The 16466-nt window shown below is 37.8% G+C and overlaps 1 protein-coding gene across 1 annotated transcript in view; it reads right to left on the minus strand.

The window, feature by feature from the left end:
- LOC126260534 (hexokinase type 2-like) overlaps positions 1-16466 on the minus strand; it is a 136015-nt gene that overhangs the window by 95314 nt on the left and 24235 nt on the right. Inside the window, exon 4 of the mRNA XM_049957867.1 lies at positions 12975-13074. Within this exon, the coding sequence (XP_049813824.1) occupies positions 12975-13074 (100 nt within the window). The remainder of the gene's footprint in view (positions 1-12974; positions 13075-16466) is intronic.

Below are 16466 nucleotides of genomic sequence, written 5' to 3' on the forward strand. Positions count from 1 at the left end.
GGAAATCGTATCCCTGCTGGAGAGTCACATTCAGAGTCTGGTCCAGTCCCGGAAAGTATCCTGTCACAAGTGGGGCACTTTTGTGGTTCTTCTGTGGGAGGTTCTGGGTTTGAGGGGATGAGGAAGTGGCTCTGGTTATTTGCTTCTGTACCAGGTCGGGAGGGTAGTTGCGGGATGCGAAAGCTGTTGTCAGGTTGTTGGTGTAATGGTTCAGGGATTCCGGACTGGAGCAGATTCGTTTGCCACGAAGACCTAGGCTGTAGGGAAGGGGCCGTTTGATGTGGAATGGGTGGCAGCTGTCATAATGCAGGTACTGTTGCTTGTTGGTGGGTTTGATGTGGACGGACATGTGAAGCTGGCCATTGGACAGGTGGAGGTCAACGTCAAGGAAAGTGGCGTGGGATTTGGAGTAGGACCAGGTGAATCTGATGGAACCAAAGGAGTTGAGGTTGGAGAGGAAATTCTGGAGTTCTTCTTCACTGTGAGTCCAGGTCATGTAGATGTCATCAATAAATCTGTACCAAACTTTGGGTTGGCAGACCTGGGTAACCAAGAAGGCTTCCTCTAAGCGACCCATGAATAGGTTGGCATACGAGGGGGCCATCCTGGTACCCATGGCTGTTCCCTTTAATTGTTGGTATGTCTGGCCTTCAAAAGTGAAGAAGTTGTGGGTCAGGATGAAGCTGGCTATATATACATATATATATTTTTTTCCATATGATAAATAAATAAATTCCATCAGATTATGCCCATGTGGAATGTTTCCATAAGAAAGTTCACTTACGGGTTCCCTCACAGTCTGTATCTTTTAGTGGTCTTACAGTAAGTTTGCTTTTATTTTGGTGTATCATCATTTGCAGTTCCCTCTACTATTCATTTGTATCCTGGACTGAGATTTTTGTGATTCAAATTCCTTTCATTGTGGCATCATTATTTTGTGTATTAGCAGAAGTTCCTCTACTGTGGGTGTCAAGTGTACAATAATCTCTCCCCTCTAATTCATACTTTTTGTCAATCTGACTTATTTATTGGCACTGTTGTTTTTAGGCTCTTATAATTCTCTTTCTTTTTTTGTGAAATTCCCTGTCTGTTATCATAGGCACTTAAGTGTTTGAAGTTTCAAGTTTATGGCATGAGGAGGAGCATTTCAGATAACAGGCTCTTTCTCTGGTCTAATAAAAGTGTAAAAGTGTTATTTTCTCATGGATACTGCTTTCATTAAATTTTATTAGGCTTTCTGCTATTGCTTCAACCATTTCAACAGTCCTTTGCACTGACACCACATTGCAATGTAATACATTTAAAATATACTGCTCAGTACTGACAATACATTAAAAGGTCCAGAAAGGTCATTTCTGCACATGTCGATATTCATTTGTCATTTATCACTTCATTGTTACTTCAGAGTCATTCCAAAGATATTTTAATGTTAGTATGCCTTGTTTACTGCCCCTGGTTTGATTTAAATACATTGACAGCATTTCCCCCAAATGGATTCATGGTGAGGCAGACCTGTTAAAATTCTTGGAATCTCTATACACATTCTCCCAATTAAATGTCATGTGCACCTAGTCCACACCCCATGCTTCTTCCATTGATGTTGGCCTCATACTCTTTGAGGGTCAGCTACACACTTTTGTTCACATTAAACCTCCTAACAGTCAACAGAATTTACATTTTGACAGTTGCCATCCTTTCCATGTCAGACATTCCCTACCACATGCCTTGGCATTCAAGGCAAATTTATTTGTTAATATCAAGACTATTTACAGCAGTACACCACCTTTCTCACCTCAGACTTCACAGGGCATAAATACCCCACCAGCATAGTTCCAAAGAGGATTCCCTGGGCCATCACATCCAATCCTAGGACTGCTGATTCCTCCAAAAAAGAACTTTGGAGTACAGTTCTTGACATTCAGTATTATCCTGATCTTGAACACATTAATCAGCTGCTTCAACAAGGCTAATGACTTCCTAAAATCATGCCCTGAAATGAGGTCCATTTTGTCCAGCATTTTGGCCATCACACCTATAATAACTGCTCATTGCCCTCCCAATCTCTGCAATATTCTTGTCAGGTCTTATGCTACTTCTGCACCTATTTCCCTACCCTATGACTTCTAGCCCTGTGACTGTTCACACAGTAAGACTTGGCCTATGAACTCTCCTACCACCACCTATATCAGCCCTGTAATTGGTAAATGGCATATCATATACCATCAAAGGGAGAGCTACCTATGAAATGACATATCATGTATCAGCTGTTATGTAAATACTTGTTTGGCCTTTACTTTGGCATGACTACCACCAAGGTACCAGTTAAAATGAATGGGTATAGGCAAAGGGTGCATTGTGACAGCCCACATTATCCTGCTGCACAGCAAGCTCCACAATGTGACAGTGATTTCAGTGCCTTTTTCGCCACACATGCCATCTGGATTCTTCCCCCAGATGTCAGTTTCTCAAATTTCTGCAAGTGGGAACTAGTGTTACATGTCCTTGCTTCTCACCATCCACCTGCCCTTCATTTATGTTAATTTTTTGGCCTCAGCATTTATTCTCAGTAACTACTCCTTTCTTCACTCCCTTTTAGTTTTCTATATCTTTTTTTCTGATCTGTCTGCTTCCTCCTCCCCCCCCCCCCCCCTCGACCAATGCATTTAGCTTTCTGCTCTTATTAACTCATGCATGATGTTTTGTCAGTTATCTGTCTAGTGTATTACCATATCTTATCTTCCACCTTTAAACTCTCAGGTTTTCAAATCTCATACAATCAGTCTTTGCTTCTCATCCCATCCGATAAGTCTCCCCTGTCCTGGGCAACTTCTCTGAACTCTCTCCATTTCCTAAACGAATCCTTTTCCTTCACCAGTTGTCCCTCCACTTCAACCATTCTGCCAGTAGGAGGAGCCATTGGCTCCAAAAGCTTGCAGAATCTAGTACTTTTACGTGTGTGTTCTCCTGCCACCACTTGGTAAGTAGATTTTTTTCCATCCGATTATATTATATTTTTAAAAATTAATTATTTTCATTGATATATTACCTGTGTTGCCATCATTCCTTTTTATGCAATACTCTGTTATTCTTTGTTGTCATGTATCTTGTTCAGTCTGTTGTCTTGTTCTGACTTTATGTGACAGTTTGCTCAATTATTTATCTATACCAACTGTATTAACCAACGTTTTGCCCCTACATTTTTTCTAGACTTCACTCACAATTCATTACACTGCAAAGCCTTCTCACAATTATCTTTTGATAATTTATTTGCAAATTTGATAGCAATTTTCTTACCCACCCTCCACATAACTTCCCACCAAACATACATCTGCCTTAGTTGATCAACACTTGCAACCTATATCACAAAGACTTCCTTCCTTTACTAAAGACACCAACCATTTCCCAGATCATCTGAAATCTGTGAATGTCCCACTCTCAACACACACCTTGCTTGCCACCACTGATGCCACCTCCCTCTATACAAATGCCTCCATATAAATGGTCCATCGGCTGCTTAGCATTTCCTCAATCTGCACCCAACTAATTCCAAACTTATTATGTCATTCCTGTTAACCTTAATCAACTTTGTACTTACCAATGACTACTTCACCTTTGAGGGGTAGATATACAAACAGATCAGGGGTACTGCCATGGGAACCAGGATGGCTTCTTCCTACACCAACCTTTTCATGTGTTGCTAAGAGGGGCCTTTCCTGGGATCCATAAGTCTTCAGACCCTGGTTTGGTTTACATACATTGATGAAGTCTTTACCATATGGACTTACAGTGAGGCTGACCTGCTAAAATTCCTGGAATCTCTGAATACCTTTTCCGAATTAAATTTCACATGATCCTATTCCAAATCCCATCCCACTTTCTTTGATGTTGATCTCATCCTCAATGCAAGCCAGCTACACATCACTTCCGTCCACATTAAACCTACCAACAAACAACAGTACTTACATTTTGATAGTTGCCATCCTTTCCATGTCAAACATTCCCTCCCATACAGTCTTGGCATTTGAAGCAAATTTATTTGTCCAGATACAGACTCTTTACAGAAGTACACTACCATTCTCACCTCAGCCTTCGGTAGATGTAATTATGCCTCCAGCCTAGTTCAAAAGCAGATTTCCCATGCCATCACATCCAGTTCTAGTACTTCTGATTCCTCTAAAAAACAACTAGGAGTACACTTTTTGTCATTCAGTATTATCCTGGTATTGAACATATTAATCAACTGCTTCAACAAGGCTATGACTTCCTAAAATCATGCCTTGAAATGAGGTCCATTCTGTCCAATATTTTGCCCACCATATCTAGAATAACTTTTTGTTGCTCTCCCAGTCTCCACAATATCCTTGTCATACCCTATGCTGCTTCTGCACTCATTCCTCTACCTCATGGCTTCTACCTCTGTGACCATCCCCACTGTAAGACTTGCCCTATGAACCCTCCTACCATCATCTGTACCACCCTTGTAAGTGGCAAATCATATACTATCAAAAGGAGAGCCACCTGCGAAATGACACTGTGTGTCTCAGCTGTTATGTAAACACTTGTATGGCCTTTTACATTGGCATGACTACCACCAAGTTATCAGCTAGGATGCATGGACACAGGCAACACACAATATCCTGTTGCAGAGCATGCTTTACAACATGACAGGGACTTCAGTGTTTGTTCACCATGCGTGCCATCTGGATTCTTCCCCCAGATGCCAATTCCTCAGAATCCTGCAGGTTGGAACTGGTGTTACATGTCTTTGCTGCTCGCCTCTCACCTGGCCTTAATTTATGTCAGTTCCTTTTGTCTCACCATTTCTTCTCAGTAACTATTCCTTCCTTCACTCCCTTTTAGTTCTCTAAATCTTTTATTTTCTGACCTGCCTAATCCCCCCATCTGTACCACATACAATGCATTCAGCTTTCTGCTCTTATTAACTCGTGCATGATGTTTTGTCAGTAATCTATCTTGCGTATTATCCTGTCTTCTAACTTTAAGCTCTCAATTTTTCAAATCTCATCCAGTGCAATGTTTATCCAAGTGCATTAGATGTTTTTAAGTGCCAAAGTTGGTTTAATAAGCTCAAATCAATCATTTTGATTTTTCCAACTGACATCAACAAGGAAGACTAACAACATTAGAGAATGACATGTTAAGTGTGGAAGTTGCAGCAAATTCATGTTAGACAGTCGAGGAACTGTCAAACACTTTTAGTCAACCTTGGTCGACCATCCAAGAACATTTGTAGCAGATTGGTAAAGACAAACAAAGATAACCAATCCATCATATGCAACATATTGCTTCAGAGGCACAATAGACAAGTCTTTTCTTTTTTTTATTGCTTGATCACTGGAGATGACAGATGAGTCTCCCTGTGATAATCCAAGCTGCATAATGCAGTAGCTCTCTCCAAATGTATCCCATGAACTACAGAAAAGCCAGGTTTACACCCCAGAAGGGCACTTTTGTATATTTGGTGGAGCATTTGTGGGGTCATTCATTTTAAAGTTCTGATACTAGGACAAACTGTGAATGCAGACCTTTACTGTGAACAACTGGATTGAGTAAATCAATCTTTAATTGATAAGTGGCCAGCAGTTATCAATGAAAAAAGTATTATTCTTTAACATGATAATACAAGACTGCAATGAGTAAGTGGAACACTGGAAAAAAATAATGAATTGGAGTGAAAATCATTGCCTCACTGTACATGCCCAATACTGCACCACCAGATTTACATTTATTATGATCACTGCAACATTTTCTAAGAGATAAACTCAACAAGGAGAATGATGTCCAAAATGCCATCTCCAGATATTTTGCTCAAAAACCAATTTATTTTTAACAATCCAGCATAAAAAATTCCCACACTAGATCGCAAAAGATTGTTGATAATGAGGCTGATTACATCACTGATTTAAAAAATTGTTTAACAATTTATCAGTTTGAATTTAGTGTAAATAAACAACATTACTTTCCAATCTCTCTAATATTTACCAGATGCAGTAACAGTAAAATTTATCCATTCAAAGGGCATGTTTACTGGTTCAAACATTTACAGGCAATGCTAGTAAATGCACCTGTGTACTGAATGTTAACATGAAGAAATATAAACAAGTCCATAAACTGTGACTCTGCATGAATGCTCTAATGAAGACAGTTCTAGCAGGTGATGCCTTTACCTATAATGAAGACTATGTGAAAAATGTTGCCCCAATGAACAGTCAGATTCTGATGAGATTTCAAATTAGTGCCAAGTCTGAAAACTTGCTTTAAATGTACAGAAATGTAAAACTGTGCAGTTTGGAAAATTCAGAAAAATTGTAGCCTATGACTGAAACATCAGTGGGTCACAACTGGAATAAATTGACTTATGAAATACCTGGATATACCCATTCACAGGTATATAAAATGGAATGATTACATAGCCTCAGTCATAGATAAAGCAGGAGGCAGACTTTGGTTCATTGGGACATTGGCAGGATATACGGCAAATGTTGCCAGTTAACAAAGGATACTGCTCACAGAATACTTGTGTATCATTTTTCAGAATATTGCTAAAATGTGTGGGAAATATACCAGAAAAAGACTAATAGCAAATATTGAACACTTTAAGAAAAAAGACAGCACAGATAGTCACAAGTTTGTTTGACTCACAGGGGAGCATCTTTGCACTATCCTTTATTTGTGCCTTCAGATTTGTGCTGTTCTGGCTGTATCAATATTTCCACATATTCATAAGAAGTATTGCACTTGCCTTGCTGGTTTCTATGAGATAGTTTACCATTCTCTTCAATCAGATAACTTTTTGCTACCACAACATGATCACCATATTTGTGTTGGCTGACTTTGTGCGAACCTAGAACATTTATGCTCATTGCCAGTCTTAGTTACGTGAAGGTATTGTGTGCTGTAACAATAATTACCAATTGTGATGTTGTCGTACATAGTGATTGTTAATTTTATTTACAAAACTGAGTGAAGAGGCTGTACCTGCTAAATCTAGTGATTCTCCATCAACTTTTGTGTCAATCTTTTGACACATTAATCCATTACACTTTTTTTTATAAGCTGTAAGCTGGTTGCTCTGGAAAAAGTAGGCTGGAATTGTCTCAGCAGCCAAGGTGCTATGAGCTGATCACAAGCTTCCACTCCCAGCATCCTCTGCTCAGGGGCTAAATGAAATTTGCAATCACTACACATTTGTTTGCATTTAATCCCTTAGCATGAAACCTCGAGTTATCTCAGTTTGAATGTTTTGATAGAAACTTAAAATCCTGAGTATACTAGGGAAAATTAAGAACAGACCTTAAAAAAAATAAAACCCTGCTTATATCCATTTCTGCACTGACAGTTACGTGTTCAGCCACTAGAGAGCATCTGGTTCTACAGTTGTAGCCTGGCTGTCATGTTTTGGTTGAATTGGTTGCCGTTAGATACCATCATTACTGTGTGCAGCTTTGGATTCTCAACAACAAAACATGCGGTTTCAGCCTCTCTCTTATATTGTTGTTTAGACAATGCCTTCGAAAAATGATGGCTATTGTGAACCTGCATTTGACATTGCATTTAGTGGCTCAGAAAATAACAAAAAATGTTATGTTACTTCATTAGAGACTGAAAGTGACAACAGTTTTCATATGAGTGACAAGTGCTTGCCAGTGATACGAGACAAGTACATCCGCTGTGCTCCAGCCAGCTCCCCAAGATTTATGCTCACTGAAACCATTGTTAAATATATGATTAGACTTCATAGCTACATAGAAGCTAAAAAAATGACTTCAAGTTTCAGGATATTTTAGTTAAAGTCCAGTGCACAAGTATACTTGGGATTTTATCATTGTTGATCTCCAAAGTTTTGTAACTCATTACTTTGAGCTTTAAAAGCTACCTTTATATGTTTGTATCTAATGTTATTCATTATAGGATGTTTTTCATTAATAAAAACAATTTATTTTTTTGAACATAATTCACAAAAATCATTATGTTAAGGAGTTAAACCTCACAAGTCATAAATCTGCACTTAGTTACTATTTTTAAAGTTCACATTATGCCCACAGTGATAGATGTGTGCATTTGGGTGTCTGCATAACCCAGGAGTGTGCATTTGGGTGTCTGCATAGTTGTATCTATGAACATGTATACTTTGGCCAGAGAAAGAACTCAAAAGCTAGTGTAAATACTATTTTCTGTTGCATGTTTCTTTGTGTGCCATATCAGTCAGCTATAAATGAGTGAAAAAATATCTTGTTGGAAATTATTTACAACATTTGCTTGTCTTTTTCAAATCCTGGGTATGAATTCTATCTATAACGCACACTGTAGTGGTGCATCCATGTGGTGAAACCCAGTGAGTGGCACTCATTATCTATAAATTGCTATCCATATGGTACAGCCTCACTAGCTTTCACCACACGAGCACTTACCGAATGCAACCTACAGGCTCCTGGCCCTGCCACATAGCTAAGGGAATGTGGTTGTTAGTTATATTACAGCGCAATGCAAGGCCTATGGAAGAGCATCAAGCCTGCACTACACTGTAACTTTGCACATCCATTTAATATCTGCATGACTGTGCAAGAAGTGCTAGTGACTGTGTCATTAGGGGAAACTTTCAATAAATTGTGCAAAATTTATTTGCCCTCTCTTTTGCACACTGCAGTCAAATGGACTCCTCACGGTTAGGACATGAGCTTCCAGTGTTGTAACATACACTGATGAGCCAAAACACTATAATCATTATCCACTCTGACAGTGAATGACACCTGAAGGTGTTGCAGGCATGTGACATGGTAAGAAAAGTATATAAAAGCAGCAGAGATGAATGAGTAATCATTCTAGCAGTGATACCTGCCACAGATGGGGAAATCCATGACAGAAGCAACTTTAACACAGAGCAGATTGTTATAGGAAATTGCCTGGGAATAAGCATTTAGGAAATGGGAAATGTAATTAACAATACTATGAAAAGAGTAGTTGCTGCTCGCCATATAGCAGAGATGCTGAGTTGCAGATAGGCACGACAAAAAGACTCACAAAATAAGTTTTAGGCGAGCAAAGTCTTTGTTAAAAAGAGACGACAGGCGTGCGGGCGCACGCGCGCGCGCACACACACACACACACACACACACAAAATCATACAAATGCAACTCACACACATGACTGCAGTCTCTGGCAGCTGAAGCCACACTGCCAGAGACTGCAGTCATGTGTATGTGAGTTGTGTCTGCATGTGTCAGCATCTCCACTATATGGTGAGTAGCAACTATCCTTTTCATAATATGGTTATATTCCGTCCTGGATTTTCTATTCTTCAACTGTGATTAACTGTTGACATGCTATTGTGATTAGCATTCTAAGGAACGGTGTTACTGGACAGTGAAACCATCAGCAGGTGGGAAGGTGATTGACATACAGACTGTGCAGGCAGCAGGCTTTCCCATACGATGACAAAGTGCAATGCTGGTGGAGGTGTAAATGTTTCAGAACATACCACTCAGAGACCATTGTTGGATATGTTGCCCCAGTGGCATCATTAAATATGATTGAAGTGGGCACAGGACAATCAAGATTGAATTGAGAATGAATGCAAGCATGTCACATGGTCCGGTGTATTATGTTTCTTGCCACACCAGGTTGATGGTTGTGTCCAAATATGTCAGTCAGGCAAATGGCTGCTTTATAACATACACTGCATCATGGACACAGGCTGGTGGAGGTAGCCTTATGCTGTCAGGGACATTCACCTGGGCTACCATGGGGCACGTGAAAGGAATCGAAGGCACCATGACTGTTGCGGATTACGTGTACGTCATTGCAGACCACTTGCATCCCTTTATGGTTGATTTTTGCCCTGACAGTGATGACATCTTCCAACAAGTATTTCATGCCGCACAGCTAGAATGATGCCACAATGATTTGAGAGGCTTGATAGTGCACTCATTTTGGCAAACAAATTTGCATGGTCTGAACCCTACAGAACTCATATCGAGAGCTACTTCTGCACCCACAAACCAATTTCCTATAATTTACTGGAATTGCATGACTTGTGCAATGGTCATCTGGTGCCATTTACCTACAGAAAATTACCAAGGACATCTAGAATCTATGTCATGCTCAGTTGTTGCTGTATTATGTTCCAAAGGAGGACCAACATAGTACTAAGCAGATGGTCATTATGTTTTGGCTTAACAGTGTATGTTAAAGAGAGATAATTGAAGAGAAAGAAATAATTTTAAAAGTGGCCAAGAATATTACTATGTTATTGTGCAGAGACTTTTGCTCTGCTTAGTATAATTATGTGTTAAGTAACAGAAACTTTAAGAATGCTAAGGCATAGGAAGTCAGAGTTGGCTGTTATATGTGTCAATATTGATAAAGGTAATGACGTTTTTTGTACATTGTTGAGAATAAGTCTAGTATTTCGTGAATAAGTTGTTGTCATGTATTGAGAAATAAAGAGGTTCTTTAATACTGTAAGACAGGAAGAGGTTCATTAAGATTGTAAGAAAAGAAGTAACTATTATGGATGATAAAATATGAAGTGTGAATATCCTGTAAATTGCAAGTTCTCGGTTTTGAGGCAATATATACTGACAAAATTCAGACAACCCTCCAGCCATGTCAAATGGTTTCAAATCCACAAGCTTTCGGCCACTTACTCCACGGCCAATGTCAAGTGGTGACTATCATATTGTTGCTGCTGTCATCCACGACAACAGCCCTACCATCTCTAGTCTCACTGATGAGCATTCCAGTGCCATATAGAAAGATTAGCCAGCAGGCATAAAATCCATTCAATCTTCAGCCTCAATCAAACATTCAACTACCCATTAGGACAGTGAAAGATGATGCAGACCTCACAACACCAGGCATGTACAAAATACCATGTGGTTGTAAACAGTTTTATGTTGGACAGACTGCACAGATCGTTGAACAGCACTGTACAGAACTTGAAAGGTGTTTCCACTCATGGTGTTCTGAGAAATTAGTGATAGCAGAAGATACTCTGGAAAACAAACATTGAACTGCTTTTGGCAAAACATTTATTATACAGACAAATGGTTTTTGAGACAGCATCATAAAACTAGTGGTCAAGATAAAAATTTCTGCAAAAACAATGAATAAAGACGATGATTTGCAGTTAAGCACAGCTTGGCACCCAGCCTTTGTAAGTTTGAAGTGGGCACAGCAGTCTTGCAAACAAAACATTACCTTATATGGCATTAGACTGGGAAACAGTGATGTCATAGGTAGCAACACCACTATATAAGGACAGCAGCAGAAACCAATCAACAATCACCACTTGACAATGGCAAGGGTGTACTTGGTCAAAAGCTCATGGATTTTAAATGATTTTACATAGCTGGAAGCTCAAGCAAATACTGTCATTTTGAAAGTTGTTTGGCTAAAACTGTATTATAATTTTGTTTCATCTGACTAAAAATGAAGTACAATAATTATCTATGTTTGTTTGCATTTTAGAACAAGTTGATCTGAAAGAAGAAGTCATTGGGAGTGGGGACAAAAGGTGATTATGTCCCCCAGTAAATTGTACAAGTCATAATGGAAAAGAAAGGACTCACATAAAAAAGTTGCAAAACAGCATGCAATTAAAATGAGAACTTTGATAAAAGAAAACAGAGTGTAAATAGTCTGAAACTTTATTTTATTTGTATTTGATAAGACATTACTTCCAGATGAGAAATGATATTTGTACTGGCTCTGGTTGTTATACACCCACTTATATGCATAAAAATGCTAGTTTGTTTTTAATTTGATAACTATCACATTTATTTGTAGTAATAAATCTTTTAGTATGACTGTGATGTATATACAGTAACTGTGCTCATGAATATTCAGTTTTTTGTTTTTACTAATATCTATACCTAGTTTAAGATTCATCTGTGACTGTATTAGAATTTTCATATGCTTGTCTATGTGACAGGCAGTCTAGTGTCATAAGACTGACAGAGAGAAAAAGTTTCCAAAATGAAGAGGGCTCAAGAACCAAGAGACAAAAAAACAATTACCAATGAAGAAGGAAGATGAAACACTATGAGCAATTAAAATTGTGGGTTTTTTTCATTAATTTATTTTTTCACACATTTTGACACGATTGTTTGAACAGTCTTGATAAACAACAATAATAAACATTATTTGCAGGGGTACCTATAACAGACTATTTACATGAATTTCACACTAATATTCCTTTATATAGGTGTTAGCAGCCAAATCTCAGTGGTGGCAAAATTTCACTTCTTAGTTCCAACAAAAATTAAGACCCTTGGGACAGCTACTTGATTTTGGTCTTTTGAATGTATAAATTGTTAACATTCAGAAATTGGGAAGCACATTATAAGCAGCATCAGACCAGTCTAAGGACTGAAGACTATCCCACCACCACAACAACATTAACAATGTTTTAAGTTAGTTACAACAGCAGACCTTATGTATCTACTGAAATATAGACTAAATGCAGTTGATGTTTTGATTCATTACTCTGTAAGCAGAAATGCTGTTTAATAAGACACAGTTTGGATTTTACAGAATTCAATAAATATGGCTTCAACCCAAATGTGATCACACCACCCCCTACTGAGTAGGGTGCACTGAATTATGCACAATTGATACCTGCAAAATCTATTCTTTTTCCCATTTCTAAGAAGTCATCACATATATATGTGAGACATGAGCCATAATTCAACAACAAACTGACTCATATGGGACAACTGCTTTACACATCTGCTCATATATCCTTCTTAAAGATTGAAGGACTTGCATTCTTTCCTAGTCACATTAGATGGCCAATTGCTCCAGTGACCCTTAATAAATTAATACTTAATTTTCACCTTATATAGTTTTTCCTACTGACACATACCACAGAACTGCATTACAAGGATACAGACTTATGGATTGTGGGAAAGCAAATAGGATGTATCAAAAATGTGATGTAATTCATTTCTTACCAATGATGAGTCCTACTTTTGTGTTGTGATCCTTCCATGCACATGACATCAGTGTACCTGTAGTGTCATTAAGAACTGCAGCAATGTTAATCTTCACATCCTACACATAAAAAGAATGTTGTCTAAGTACATTACAAAATATCTTGTGATTCTTATACTCAGTGATGCAAGTTAAAAGAGTTATTGATCTTCCCAACATTCCACTCAAATATTCTGGAACTTGGGACAAAGCAATTGAAACGGAGTATGGAAAACAGTATCAGCAAGGAAAAAGTAGACTCTACATGTAAAACAAAGAAATGGCTTCTCTAAGTTTCATTCTGAGGCTAACAGATTTTCTTCATGTTATACAGAGTTGGCATTTACATTTTTGAACCTTAAAACAGTACTAAAACTGTAATCAAAAAGATAGGTCAAAAAGGTATGGTACTCTTTACCATTTCTTTGTGCGTGAAGGGATTTTGGTTTTTATGTTATAAAGTTTACATAATCTCCAACACCACATGATTCAATTTAATTATGAACCAATATCATGAAAGGCACACTGAAAGTATCCACATTTTCTTAGCAAGTGCTTCATGTAAAATTTTAACTATTATTATCTTCCACCAAGACAAGCATCCCATCAAGCAGTGCTGTAACAACATTATTTATTTACTGTCATCTTTAGATCTATTGTATATCTTTATGTAATATGTCATGTTTACAAGATTTTTACAACTTGTTACAGGATGTAATAAATAACAAAGTTATGATTCAGGATTGGATCAATAGTAATAGTAGCAATAAACTGATAGTAATGGAGTAATGATCCTTCTGAAACAGCATCAAAAATATTATTTATTAGGAATAACATCAATATACAGTGTCAGTTCCAATGACCAGTTTGATGCAACTATCCTCACTAGTTGATCTTATGCGAGCCTCTTCATCTCTACGCTTTCCTCATCCCCTCCCCCTCCCCCTCCCCACACACATGCATCCACTGCCAAAATAAAGATTTCTCCATGCCCCAGGATCTGTCCTGTCAGCTGATCACTTCTATTAGTCAGGTTTTGCCATACATTTCTTTCTACCCAACTTGATTCAGTATAATTTCATTGGTTATTCTATCCACTCACGTAATCTTCAAACATCATTCTGTAGCACCCCTATTCTCTTCTTGTATGAACTGTCATACAGTGTCACTTCAGTATAAGGCTAAACACATAAATGCCTTTGGAAAAGGCTTCCCAACATTGAATTTGTGTTCTTAATTAACAAATCTCTCTTTTTAAGAAATACTGTTCTTGCAGTGCCATCTGCAGTTTGTATCCTCTCTACTTATGTGATCTTTAGTTATTTTGCTACGCAAATAGCAAAACTTATATATTACTTTCATGGCCGGTCATGTAATTGTTGCTGACTGCAGATAAAGATTGATCCTAGTTCAGAAAATGAATCCAGCTCACAAATTAAATATGTCATATAACACAGATCACCTGACAATGTTCATTGATGATATGATTTAACATGAGGCATGCTTGGTAACACTGCATAAGACAGCTAGCAACAAGACTGTCACTCTTCAACCTCAGATGTTTCTGCACATCAGTGACTCACACTATTTATTATTGAAGGTTTTATGCTGTAAACATGGAGGAAAATAAGCAGAAGGAACTTCTCAGACTTCAAGAAACTTCTCTATAGTTGAAAAAACACAAAAATAGTCAGATATGTGTAAAGTAAATGGCAAGAAACAATATAATTTGCAGCACTTAAGGCTCTGTAACACAGGAGGTGTCCATCACATTGGCCCAGAATGCTAGGAAAACAGCATATGGTGTATTCAAGTGGTGTAGTTTCAAAAGATAGTGTTGTCATAGATATCCTTATAACAAATATTATAGAGAATACATCATTCAACAGATGATAATTCTCAGCCACATAGCATTGTCCATTAAGTGCCATGTCTGTTGTGAAAGCAAATACAAATGGTAGATGACAGTGTTGTTACATCAAGTATATTAAGCATGATAAAAACACACATATTACAGGTCAAAGGCCTTAATGGCCAAAAGCTTTATTTGTGACAGTCTTTTTGTTGTGTTTATCTGCAACTCAGCATCTCCACTATAAAGGTGAGTAGCAACTTTTCTTTTCATAATATTGTTACATTCCATCCTGGATTTTCCATTGTTTGACATATTACAGATCATAGACCATGGCTTAGACTCCTGTGGGGACGAAATTTGCATCATCAGCTTAAACATAGCTGTCATCAATCCAATGGTGGGCTGACTATCACATTAATTTACTGAGCATGGTAGTATATAGGAGGCAGTATACCCTTGTCTTCGTCAGACCTTTGAACAGAGTTACCCACCCAGGTATATGGGGACCAAAAACTTAATGAGAACTCAGATCCATGTTGCAGTTCAGCATTCTGTACATTAAGAAGCATTGCCAGAGGCAAAAGAAGCAATAAATGAAATAAATAAATAAATAAAATTAGTATCAAACCCCAGACTTTTAAAACCAAAGTCCAGCATTTGATCACCAAGCCACCAACAATACAGAGCTTCATCTAATAACTTGGCAACAAAAACAACTTTGCTAACTGACTGACATGTTGAAATGTAACTGCCAGATCAGGAAAACCATTTACTGCAGTATCTGATTCCAGATCCACATGTGAGTAGATGATACACATTTCAATTGTGATATGCTGTACTCCTGTCTATGACAAAGACAGTCACAGAAACTGATTTGTGTGAAAACTATGACAATGTGAGTACTCTTTACATCATATTTTTATTGTGTTTACTTGAATACTGTGTTCATGTTCTTGCTTTGATGCATATTACATGTTACTTAAGACAATTTAAAGTAATTTAGTAATTTATGTTTACATCTACATCCACATCTACGTAACTACTCTGCGATTCACATTTAAGAGTCTGGCAGGGGGTTAATTGAATCACTTTCATACTCATTCCGTACCATTCTACTCTCGAACAGCACTTCTGCATTTTGCAAATAATAAAACGATGGATGAGAGTAGCAGTCTTGGAAAATTTTTACCATTTCTAAATATATTGACTGATAACTATCAAAAAATATTTTCACCGGGCAAAGATGCTGTAGTCAATGAGACAATGGTTCCTTGGAGGTTCAGACAGTACATACCAATGAAATCACATAAGTATGGTATAAAATTTTTCAAACTATGCTCCACTGAAGGGTATACATGGCCTGCAAGAGTATATTCTGGATGAGATACCAAACTAAGAAAGAAATTTGGCATGGCTAAAAATGTGTATATTGAACTTGCACTTTTGTATGAGCTATGAATTGGCAATCAAATACCTTAAATTTAAAATGCAAGTTGTTGAAACAGTACGGTACCACAAAAAGCGTATGCCAAAATTTTTTAATGTTGTAACCATGGAAGAGAGATGAAATTCTTTGAAAACTTCAACTGCAAATCCTATCAACTTGATTAAGAAGAGT

This window comes from Schistocerca nitens, chromosome 5, assembly GCF_023898315.1.
Source record: "Schistocerca nitens isolate TAMUIC-IGC-003100 chromosome 5, iqSchNite1.1, whole genome shotgun sequence".
In the NCBI taxonomy this organism is placed as follows: Eukaryota; Metazoa; Arthropoda; class Insecta; order Orthoptera; family Acrididae; genus Schistocerca; species Schistocerca nitens.